A 12,606-nucleotide genomic window follows, 5' to 3' on the forward strand; every position below is an offset into this window, starting at 1 on the left:
GTCAAGGGTACATAAGACTTCCTTGTTCACTTTCTCTACACCATTCATGATTTTATAGAGCTCTTATCATATCCCCCCTTTCGTCATCTCTTTTCTAAACAGAACAGAGACTCCCCATATGAAAGCTGTTCCATACCCCTACACATTTTTATTGCCCTTCTCTGTATTTTTGCCAATTCTAATGTATCTTTTTTGTGGGATGGGGTGATCAGAAATGTACACAGTATTCAAGGTGTGGGGGTATCTTGGATTTATATGGTAGCATTATGATATTTTTTGTCTCATTATCTATCCCTTTCTTAATGGTTCCTAACGTTCTGTTCGCTTTTTGGACAGCTGCTGCACCCTGAGCAGATATCGTCAGAGAACTACTAAAGATAGTAATGATGTTATCACTGTAGATAGTGATATCACCATCCTTATCACCTGACCATCACATGTATATCAAAGTTGACTGCTCACACTTGCTGCATTAATGAGACAGTAAATAAAAAGAAAACAGGAAGAAAAGCTAGTCAAATCCTTTTTGCCTCTGTTTTTAATGACTGTGCACAGAGGCCTAGCCACCTTTACAGCTTCTCACTAGAAGGGGAGACCTGAAAGTTTCCTTTTAATTCAGCCCAGTCAGCCACTGATGCTTGTTAAGCATCCAGACTTGAAAGAGTAGCTCTTTCCCCTACAGCCCGGATCACCAGTAGAAAGTTGGAATCTGCTGTGTGGCCACCAATGGCTGTTGAAAGGTGAATTCTAGGTGAGGGGCGGGGGAACCTTTAAAAATACAGGTGATGTCTACACTGCAGACAGAGGTGCAACTGCAGCATGTGTAGACATACCCAAGCCAGCTCTGATCTAGCTAGCTTAGATAACAGTAGCAGTGAAGCTGCAGCAAAATGGGCGACAGCACAGGCTAGCCACTTGAGTATATACCCAGGGTCCCAGGCAGGCTTGTACATCCTTTGCTGCTGCCCGTCCTGCTGTGGCTTCACTGCTGTTGTTACCTGAGTTAGTTAGATTGTGTCTGCGCATGCTGCATTCACACCTGGGATTGCAGTTTAGACATACCTAAAGAGAGAGACTATTTAAAAATTAAACTCTCCAAAACAGAAGAGATAAGGGACCAGATTTTCAGCTGGTGTAAATCAGCCAGTGAATCAACTATGCCAATTCACATCTGCTGAGAATTGGCCCCAGGCTTTCACAACATGTATCCCTCTGTTCTCGGTTTTCCTTCTCCAAAGTATTTTACGTAGGAATTGCTGTGGAACCTTTTCAGTCTCTTCTGATCTCTCACACCATTAAAAAACAGAAGTGGCTCCAATAAAGTAAATGAAGCTGCCTAAACTAGAGTAAAGCTGGTATAAGTGAGGTTAGAATTAGTCCCATAACTTTAAAAAGCTTTTATGAAACATAACATTTTAAAATTAAAGAATATCTTAGTTATAGCTTATTGCACTAATAAATTGTAAAATTAGCAAGTTAAACAATGTAAAATCTTAAAGGAACAAAGAGAGGAAAGAAATAGGTTAAGTCTAAAGAGCTGGATTCTCTGGCCCACTTCGCTGTCTTTGCGCCACCTAAGCATCACAAAGAGACCTTCCGTAACTTCTCTGGCACCTCTGCCAGGTGTAGAGCTGCCATGGCCTGTCCCTATGCCTAGCCAACAGCCCTGGCACAGGGGCCACGCAGGAGTTAGGGAGAAGGGAAGAGGAGTGTCCAGACAGTGATGTGCTCTGTCTATCCTCAACTGGTGGATGATCCCTATGCCAGCCTACACATGTTAGAGCTGCCCAAAGGAGAAAACAACAGAGAATCTTACCCAAAATGGGGACTGTAACCAAGCAGTGACAACGATCACAGTAAAGTGAAGGAAGATCCAGGGAACTACAGGCCAGTCAGTCTCACCTCAGTCCCTGGAAAAATCATGGAACAGGTCCTCAAGGAATCAATTCTGAACCACTTAAAGGAGGGGAAAGTGATCAGGAACAGTCAGCATGGATTCACCAAGGGCAAGTCATGCTTGACTAACCTAATTGCCTTCTATGATGAGATAACCGGCTCTGTGGATGAGGGGAAAGCAGTGGATGTGCTATTTCTGGACTTTAGCAAAGCTTTTGATACAGTCTCCCACAGTATTATTGCCAACAAGTTAAAGAAGTATGGGCTGGATGAATGGACGGTAAGGTGGATAGAAAACTGGCTAAATGGTCAGGCTCAACAGGTAGTGATCAATGGTTCCATGTCTAGTTGGCAGCCGGTATCAAGTGGAGTGCCCCAAGGATCGGTGCTGGGGCCGGTTTTGTTCAATATCTTCATTAACGATCTGGAGGATGGTGTGGACTGCACCCTTAGCAAGTTTGCAGATGACACTAAACTGGGAGGAGTGGTTGATACGCTGGAGGGTAGGGATAGGATACAGAGGGACCTAGACAAATTAGAGGATTGGGCCAAAAGAAATATGATGAGGTTCAACAAGGACAAGTGCAGAGTCCTGCACTTAGGACGGAAGAATCCCATGCACTGCTACAGACTAGGGACCGAATGGCTGGGCAGCAGTTCTGCAGAAAAGGACCTAGGGGTTATGGTGGATGAAAAGCTGAATATGAGTCAACAGTGTGCCCTTGTTGCCAAGAAGGCTAATGGCATTTTGGGTTGTATAAGTAGGGGCATTTCCAGCAGATCGAGGGATGTGATCATTCCCCTCTATTCAGCACTGGTGAGGCCTCATTTGGAGTACTGTGTCCAGTTTTGGGCCCCACACTACAAGAAGGATGTGGATAAATTGGAAAGAGTCCAGCAGAGGGCAACAAAAATGATTAGGGGGCTGGAGCACATGACTTATGAGGAGAGGCTGAGGGAACTGGGATTGTTTAGTCTGCAGAAGAGAAGAATGAGGGGGGATTTGATAGCTGCTTTCAACTACCTGAAAGGGGGTTCCAAAGAGGATGGATCTAGACTGTTCTCAGTGGTAGAAGATGACAGAACAAGGAGTAATGGTCTCAAGTTGCAGGGGGTTAGGTTTAGGTTGGACATTAGGAAAAACTTTTTCACTAGTAAGGTGGTGAAGAACTGGAATGGGTTACCTAGGGAGGTGGTGGAATCTCCTTCCTTAGAGGTTTTTAAGGTCAGGCTTGACAAAGCCCTGGCTGGGATGATTTAGTTGGGTTTGGTCCTGCTTTGAGGAGGGGGTTGGACTAGATGACCTCCTGAGGTCCCTTCCAACCCTGAGATTCTATGATTCTATGAAAGTGAATTAATTTTTATATACTCTGTCCAATACTGTCCTAGTAGCACTTTTTCATTGTAAATAAGAACTTGAATTGCTGCAGGGAAGGTGCAGTGACAGGATTGGGAGGCTGCCAGGGCAGATGCCCATGGTGATACCTCTAGGTAAGAAAGTGATCCACAACATGAAACAGTGAGAACCACTGACCTAGAGAATACATTCACTATGGCCTTGGACTTGCACTTAGAATTCTAAGTCCTCTCCTAAGCATATGGTTCCATTTTATGCAGCGAGAGAGAGAGAGAATGAGAACGAGAAAGGAAGGAAGGAAACTGTAGGCCATTTTGTGATGGAAATTAAAAACTCTTGCTTTTCTTCCAGGATGAGTTGATGTACATGCTGAGGAAGCTCCTACTGAACATCGGAGACTTCCCTGCCCAGACGTCTCACATCCTGTTTAACTACTTGGTGAGTAGCTCCCAGTACCACCTACAGCCCATAAACCTAACCTTTGATTGTAACATATGTGCTTTAGGAAATGGGCAATCTAGGAAGAGACAGTGCCCTAGTGGTTTTGTCCACACAGTTTATGCACATCAAACCTTCAGCTGTCAGTGTAGATCACCCGGCTCAGACAGGCTTCCATTCCCCCCTCCCCCCATTTATTAAAGAGTGAAATAAACTGTTATCCTGTCATCCCAAACCCGCAGCTGCGCGCAACCATTTTGTAGAGCAATCACTGGAGTTCTGCTGGGGGAGACCATGCAACGTGTGTACCCCCTAAGCTGTGCTCTAGGAGAGTCTGTGTGAGGGATCACAGGCCTGTTCCCGCCCTCCTTATCCCAGATCCTCCTCCACTCCCAATTCCTGCTTTCCTGATTTGGTCCAGTTCCCTGCTTCTCCACCCTGTCCCTGACTGTGACTTTGGCTTTGCTTGACTCCTGATTCTGTCTCCAGCTCCAGTTTCTGTCTCCTGACTCCAAGCACTAGGCACGACTGCCTGTGCCCTGGTCCTCATACACTGCTGCACAGATCCTCCCTTTCCTCCACTCTACAGAGATAGGGTATAAAGGACCATGGTGGCTTCTTCTCTACCCACCTGTCTGCCCAGTGCCCATCCCAGCTATTACGGCTGTTCTGGATCAGCCCCTCAGCACACAGCAGTGGCATCCCATACTCACCCAGAACAGAAGGAGGTAGAAAGTTGACATTGGGCATAGTCAGACAAAGCAACATGAACTTTCAGGTATTAGGTTTGACAGGTTGAGTCTTCTCCCAACGACGAGTAACGCTACAGGAACCATCTTTTTGTTCTGTGTCTGTATAGAGCCTCGCATAGTGGAGTCCTGGTCCATGACTGGAGCTCCTACGTGCTATGACAGTACAAACAATAAATGTTCATCACAAATTCCTCTGTCTGACGTAGTTGACTTGGGTTGATCACAGACTGACTGCTCCTCGGAATAATGGAGGACTGTATTAATGATAACTCTGGGACATGGAGTTGGCTGAAGCAGGACTAATGCCAGTAAAACAATGTGCTGTGTATACAAAAGCAGCTTGAGTGCCACTCTTTTGTTTGTGCCTTGCAGGTGGGATTGATCATGTACTTTGTGCGTACTCCGTGTGAATGGGGCATGGACGCCATTTCAGCTACGCTGACCTTCCTGTGGGAAGTGGTGGGTTATGTAGAGGGCCTTTTCTTCAAGGATCTCAAACAGACTATGAAGAAGGAGCAGTGTGAAGTAAAACTGCTGGTGACTGCCTCAATGCCAGGTAGGAACATGTACAATCTTTAAGACCTAGCTGGGTTCCTTTACCTATCTTCTATATTTGCTATTTTGCTTACTGCTCCTACACCCCTGAAATATAGAATTACTGGCTTGAGATCCATTGGAAGAAGGTCAGTGGAAGCTCCCTCTTAATATCATCAGACATTTTTAAGCCAGTCCTCCTTGAATTTGGGCTCTGTAAAATAATTCTTGAACAGTTCACAGCCCCTTCAGAATTCTGCAGGCAAATAAACAAAAAGTGACATCAGAACAGTCTGTTCAGCGTGGAGCCATGTGCCAATCAGTCCCTGAAGGACTGCCAAGTCTGATCATTTGAAGAGTCTGCCACTCAGGGATAGGTCAACTTGAAACCCTCCAGTGTAAATCATGGCAATGCCTGGAGTTAATAACCAAGAGTGTACAGTGGTAACCCTACATCTTCATGAGCCAGACAAGAGATTGCTCTGTGAAAAACGGAGTTGTCATTTTATATGTATTTCTTCCTTAGCGTAACTGTTACAGTTAAAATCAATTGTAACCCCCTAGAAAAGATAAAGTCTCATTAAATGGGAGTATAAGTATTGCATAATGGATTCAAAATACCTAGAACTTGTGTTGGCTCTTCACAAGACAAATTTCACCCATTGTCCTTACTCTGTGAATAGTCCCATTGAAACAGCATATGAATTATGTGAGAAAGGAGGAGAGAGAGAATGACAGCTCTTCTTTACTATAGGCACAAAGACCCTGGTAGTGCATGGACAGAACGAGTGTGACATCCCAACCCAGTTACCAGTGCATGAGGACACACAATTTGAAGCTCTTCTGAAGGTGGGAATGGGGTTTTTGGTAGAGCTGTTTATTGATACATTTAGCTGCCTGTGCCTGTCACATCTAAGTTTTAGAAATACAGTCTTACAAACATCCCGATTTCAGCGTTGTGAAGGAATGCTGCTCTGATATCCACTTCCATCTCAAGATGGGTGACCACTACTATATAAACCAGGGAGTGAACTGATGTCTAATGTGGGGTACTCAGGAGTTCCCATTGCCAGCCAATGCCCCACAAGTGTAACTCTGAGGCCAACAGGCTGCTGCAGATCAGATACAATTTCCTAAATAAATTAGTTAACAATTCACTGACATACTCATCCGTTCATTTTGTTCTGGTGTTTGACCAGCTCTATTACCTACCTAAGAAATGAACCAAACAGCTGTTCCCACTAAGAACTCTCTGGTGGCCTAGGTAGTCCTGATTCCACCACACGATAACCAGCAGATTTGTTTTTGCCCCAGTGGAGAAATCAGCATTTCAAGAAGAAAGAGGATGATCCAGTGGTTCGGGTGCTAGCCTTGGGACTTGGCAGATAGGGTTCAGTTCCTTGCTTTGCTAAAGATTTCAAATATGACCTTGGGCAAGTCACTTAGGCCAGTGGTTCTCAACCAGGGGTAGACATACCCAGGGGGGTATGCAGAGGTTTTCTAGGTGGTACGTCAACTCATCTAGTTATTTGCCTCATTTTACAACAGGCTACATAAAAAGCACTAACCAAGTCAGTACGAAGTAAAATTTCATACAGGCAGTGACTTGTTCATATTATACTGTTCTATACACTGAAATGTAAGTCTAATATTTATATTCCAATTGATTTATTTTATAATTATATGGTAAAAATGAGGAAGGAAGCAGTTTTTCAGTGATAGCGTGCTGTGACACTTTTGTATTTGTATGTCTGATTTTGTCAGCGAGTAGTTTTTAAGTGTGGTGAAATTTGGGGGTACGCAAGACAAATTGGACTCCTGAAAGGGGTACAGTAGTCTGGAAAGGTTGAGAGCCTCTGACTCAGGCCATGTCTACACTTACAAGCTTACAGCGCACAGCTGTACCCATACAGCTGTGCTGCTGTAAGATTGCTCGTGTAGCCGTGTCGAGTGCTTATGCCGGCAATACTTATATCGCTATGGGGGGGAGTTTTTCACCCCCCTGAACGACAAAAGTTTTGCCGACATAAGTGCTAGTGCAGGCATAGCCTAAGGTCATGTCTACACTTGCTGCGATGTGTAGAGTACAGGGACTAGTACTATACATGTAGCTGCATACTGCAGTGAAAGGCAAGCCGCGTCTGCACCTGTCATTGTGGCGTGCAGCTATGCGCTGTAGAGAGACTCCAGCAGTGGGGAAAGGCAGCTTTGCCTTTCCCTGCTTCCAGAGCCTTTCATAGACTTTAAGGCCAGAAGGGACCATCGTGATCATTTAGTCTGCTCGCCTGCACGTTGCAGGCCACAGAACCTCGCCCACCCACTCCTGCAATAGGTCCCTAACTTCTGGCTAAGTGACTAAAGTCCTCAAATCATGATTTAAAGATTTGCATTTTACAAAGAATCCACTATTTACTCTAGTTCATACCAGTAAGTGACTCATGCCCCAGGCTGAAGAGGAAGGCAAAAAAAAACCCCCAGGGTCTCTGCCAATCTGACAGGGGGCAAAATTCCCTCCCAATCCCAAATATGGCGATCAGTTAGATCCTGAGCATGTGGGGGAGACCCACCAGCCAGACATCTGGGGAAGAATTCTCTGTAATAACCCAGACTTTCCCTGCAGCAGCAAACTACACTGCTGAAAATAGCGGTGTAGACATGGGAGGCATTGCTTGGGTGTATGGGGCACTAGGGGGGGGTCAGGCGTGTCGAGCACTCTGCTCTGCCCACCTAAGCAGTGCCTCACCATCTATGCAGCTATTTATATCCGGGCTAGGTGGTCGTGAAGTGTCTGTTGTCTACACGCTGCCATAATTGTAGATATAACCTTTGTCTCTCTCTGCCTTAGTTCCACGTTTTGTAACACAGCACTTCCTTACCTCGTAGGGGTGTTGCGAGGATAAATACATAAGTCTGTGAAATATTCAGGTCTTGTAGTAATGGAGGCAATGATACCCATATGATGATGTAGCTATAGAGACAGAACAGGTCTGGAGGCAGAAATAATTGTTCTGTGGATAAATGCAGGTAACATCAGTTCCCAAGACTGTCGATCCAGCAGATTTTAGGAACACTGAAATGGGTGTGTGTAGATATAGATATATAAGTTTTAAACAAAGAAAGAAAAGTGTTAAATGCAAGAACAATGTGCCAACGTCAGCAAGGCATTTAGGAATGGTCCCTGTATAACTGGTTATAAAACTCTTTGTCTCTGTACAACGTACTTCATGAATAACAAGCTGGTCTTTGTTTCTTCCCCCTTAGGAGTGCTTGGAGTTTTTTAACATACCTGAAACCCAGTCTGCTCATTATTTTTTAATGGATAAACGATGGAACCTTATTCATTACAACAAGGTGAGACAAAGGCCTGGTCCAGCTGATTTTATTCTTTCTTCATCCCTTCCTGAATATTGGGAGAGGCCAGAATATAGCTATAGGGCCATATGTAGCCAGAATTCTATCATCATTGATACAGAGCTGTGGCCTGTGGAAATTACGGGTCTTAGTGTCCCTGGAGAGAGATTGAAGTGATCCATGCCCTGTTATCCAGTCCCAGCTTCTGGCTACAGTTACAGCTGTATTTAAAAAAAACCACTTGATTTGTTATTCTCTTCTATTGCAGACCTACGTCCGGGATATTTATCCTTTCCGGAGGTCAGTGTCTCCACAGCTCAATCTGGTACACATGCATCCAGAAAAGGGTCAGGAACTCATTCAGAAACAGGTATCTCACCACCACCATGGCATCTCCATTGTCCTTTCAAAGGGCTCCCCTCATGCTGTGAGGGGCACACTTTTCCAAAGGAGCAGCTTATGGCATGAAAGCCTCCTGGGCGTCATTTCACTAGGCATGCTGCGTATTCAGAGAAAATCAAGGCACTGAAGAAGGCAGTGTAAACTCCCTCCAACTGGATCCTTTTAGCTGTATTGTTCTGCAAATGTTCTCATAGGTGTGGCTGGGTAACGCCACATACTTCAGCTTCAAAGGCAGGGATATCCACATTACTTCTTTCCAGGCACCAGCCCCCGGCCCTTTGGGAGCCTGCTCGGTGACTTTCCCCCACAAGTCTGCCTGTCTCTGCAATAGACGCTACCACTTGTGGTTTCTTCTCCCTCATGGGAGCGTCTCCTCTGCCTCTTCCTTGCTCCGCCTCTCAGATATTGCTTCTTGGGACAGGATTCTCTGCTCCCCATCACCTGCGGCACAACTGTAGCAACTGGCATTGATTGCCTTGCCTTACAGTGTCCCATCTGCTCCATTAGCTCTCACCACAGCCTCCAGAGGCTCTCCCACTGGGTCTTGATCACACGTAGTGGGGCAGTGACCGTGCCATCATGTACCAGTGGAAGTATCAGCTCCAGGAAGAATCAGGTATCATCACCCAGCCCCAAGAGGAAAGGTGAAGGCTCTGTCACTGGGCCCACCTGCCCCACCTACTAGAGTGGCCTCCAATCCATCCTCAGAGTCCCTGCTCTTCTGATAAGCCAGGATGTCTCAGTAGCACTCGGGGAGAGTTACCCCAGGGCACTTGCCTTCCACTGTTTCCACTTTGTCTTTGCACTTAGGTGGCGAGATTGATCTTTAAAGATGCCACACTCTTTTAAAACCCCTTCTGATTGGAGCTATGCTGCTGTGTGTGTGTCTCTCTCTCTCTGCTAGGTGTTCACCCGCAAGCTGGAGGAGGTAGGACGGGTGCTGTTCCTCATATCACTGACCCAGAAAATCCCTGTGGCCCACAAACAATCCCATGTGTCTATGCTCCAAGAGGACCTTCTCCGCCTGCCTTCCTTCCCTCGGAGTGCCATTGATGCAGAATTCTCCCTCTTCAGTGATCCTCAAGGTACTGGGAAAGTACTTGGCAAAGATTTCACTGGCTCCATTTGCATATTGAACTTGGCGCCAGCAACTTCATTCAGGCAATCTTATTACTTGCTCAGAAAGACTGAACAGCATAGAGGTTTATCTCATCTCAAATTAAAATACCCTGCCCAGGAATATGATGTCCATATGTTAGTACATAAATGTGACTGCAGTAAAGGTGCTGCAGTATAAAACTTTTCATTTATTAAGAGCCCACAAGAAAGGCTTCTTTCCATTGACTTCAGTGGGCTGTGGATTAGTGCCTCAGTTACAGGCACTCTATACACTCTGATTACTGAAAAAAGAACAGGAGTACTTGTGGCACCTTAAAGACTAACAAATTTATTTTAGCATGAGCTTTCGTGAGCTGCAGCTCACTTCTTCGGATGCATAGAATGGAACACACAGACAGGAGATATTTATACATACAGAGAACATGAAAAGGTGGAAGTATGCATACCAACAGGAAGAGTCTAATCAATTGAGATGAGCTATCATCAGCAGGAGGAAAAAAAACTTTTTGAAGTGATAATTAAGATGGCCCATAGAAGGTGTGAGGAGAACTTAACATAGGGAAATAGATTCAATTAGTGTAATGACCCAACCATTCCCAGTCTCTGTTTAGGCCACAGTTAATTGTATCTAGTTTGCATATTAATTCGAGTTCAGCAGTTTCTCTTTGGAGTCTGTTTTTGAAGTTTTTTTGTTGCAAAATTGCCACCTTCAAGTCTGTCACTGAGTGGTTAGAGAGGTTGAAGTGTTCTCCCACTGGTTTTTGAATGTTATGATTCCTGATGTCAGATTTGTGTCCATTTATTCTTTTGCGTAGAGACTGTCCGGTTTGGCCAATGTACATGGCAGAGGGGCATTGCTGGCATATGATGGCATATATCACGTTGGTAGATGTGCAGGTGTACGAGCCCCTGATGGCGTGTCTGATGTGATTAGGTCCTATGATGATGTCACTTGAATGGATATGTGGACAGAGCTGGCATCGGGCTTTGTTGCAAGGATAGGTTCCTGGGTTAGTGTTTATGTTGTATGGTGTGCGGTTGCTGGTGAATATTTGCTTCAGGTTGGGAGTCTGTCTATAAGCGAGGACTGGCCTGTCTCCCAAGATCTGTGAGAGTGAGGGATCATCTTTAAGGATAGGTTGTAAATCTTTGATGATGCGCTGGAAAGGTTTTAGTTGGGGGCTGTAGGTGATGGCTAGTGGCGTTCTGTTATTTTCTTTTTTAGGCCTGTCCTGTAGTAGGTGGCTTCTGGGTACTCTTTTGGCTCTGTCAATCTGTTTTTTCACTTCAGCAGGTGGGTATTGTGTGTTCCATTCTATGCATCCGAAGAAGTGAGCTGCAGCTCACGAAAGCTCATGCTAAAATAAATTTGTTAGTCTTTAAAGTGCCACAAGTACTCCTGTTCTTTTTGCAGATACAGACTAACACGGCTGCTACTCTGAAACCTCTGATTACTGACAATCACCTACAGCTGTGCTCACAAACTTTGTATGGAGTGTGCAAGCTCTGCATCTGTGCATGCAACATTGCACTTGGAAATTAGGTAACTGCATATCCACAGGGGAATTTATGTGTGTAGTTACACAACTTGCATGTGCAAATGTGGGGGCTCCAGCCATGATGGGCACATGTGCAAAATTTTGCAAGAGGAATTTAGGAACTGCCCACTTTCAGAGGTTAATCCTGTTACTCAAGTCGGTTTTCTAATCAAACTCTGGGGTAGATTAGACAGTCCCCTGCCCCGGAGGGCCCTTTTCACTGTGTGATAAGCATTGGCAGGTCATGCAACTGGATGTCTGCTGACACTGGAAGCATTCAGTTTCAAAAGCAGCATTGTAATTACACATCAGCATCCAGCTGTGTGTTTCCTTCTGGGATAACCCAAAGGGTAAAAATATAGTGTTTATCCACAAAGCCAACAAGCTGCCGGTGGTATATGCAAGATTTGGTCTGCTTTAACTTAAAAGACAATGAAAAATTGAATGAATTTTAAACATATAGAATAAAGATTAATAAAGCCCTGTGATAATTCATCACATTCCTCCAGTGCCCCTTTTATACTTCCCTTTTCTATTGCTTAAACGTGATTGGCCAAAATCTGTTGTCATCAGTGAAGTTGCACCACCGATTAATTTGGTTCAATCCTCCTTTAAAAAGCACCTGTAGCCAAAGTGGTGATGAGTTTTGCTGGAGGAAACCTCTAAGAGGTCATTGCTCAGCAGATCCCTTCCATTGGTCTTTGGGAATGTTACCCAGCTGGAAATGCCTTGCTGGGCTAAGGCGATTAATTAGCTTCGCTGTTGCCTGCATTGTTCTTGCAGCTGGGAAGGAACTCTTTGGCCTTGATACCCTTCAGAAAAGCCTGTGGATTAAGCTCCTGGAGGAGATGTTCCTGGGCATGCCCAGTGAATTTCCCTGGGGGGACGAGATCATGCTGTTCCTAAATGTCTTCAATGGAGCCCTGATCCTGCACCCAGAGGACAGTGCCTTGCTGAGGCAGTACGCTGCCACAGTCATCAACACTGCTGTGCACTTCAACCATCTCTTCTCTCTCAGTGGGTACCAGTGGATCCTCCCCACCATGCTGCAGGTGAGTGCCTTCCTCCCATTGGTTAACACCGAAGACTAAAGAGCTGCTGTGAGTCATCATACCTAGCAAATCAGCGAGCGACACAAGCATTCTGATAAAGCAACAATAATAAACACACTGAGTCTCAGTGCTTTTCATTGTTAAGAGTGCTTTACCTGCAGTACGTA

General features: G+C 45.2%; 1 protein-coding gene across 2 annotated transcripts in view; it reads left to right on the plus strand.

Moving 5' to 3' along the window:
- UNC80 (unc-80 homolog, NALCN channel complex subunit) overlaps positions 1-12,606 on the plus strand; it is a 190,179-nt gene that overhangs the window by 126,878 nt on the left and 50,695 nt on the right. For both annotated transcript variants that reach the window (XM_045032267.1, XM_045032269.1), the window contains exons 38-44: positions 3,605-3,691; positions 4,816-4,999; positions 5,732-5,826; positions 8,239-8,328; positions 8,597-8,698; positions 9,635-9,815; positions 12,171-12,439. In XM_045032267.1, coding sequence (XP_044888202.1) covers positions 3,605-3,691; positions 4,816-4,999; positions 5,732-5,826; positions 8,239-8,328; positions 8,597-8,698; positions 9,635-9,815; positions 12,171-12,439 — 1,008 coding nt within the window. The remainder of the gene's footprint in view (positions 1-3,604; positions 3,692-4,815; positions 5,000-5,731; positions 5,827-8,238; positions 8,329-8,596; positions 8,699-9,634; positions 9,816-12,170; positions 12,440-12,606) is intronic.

This window comes from Mauremys mutica, chromosome 10, assembly GCF_020497125.1.
Source record: "Mauremys mutica isolate MM-2020 ecotype Southern chromosome 10, ASM2049712v1, whole genome shotgun sequence".
Taxonomy (NCBI): domain Eukaryota; kingdom Metazoa; phylum Chordata; order Testudines; family Geoemydidae; genus Mauremys; species Mauremys mutica.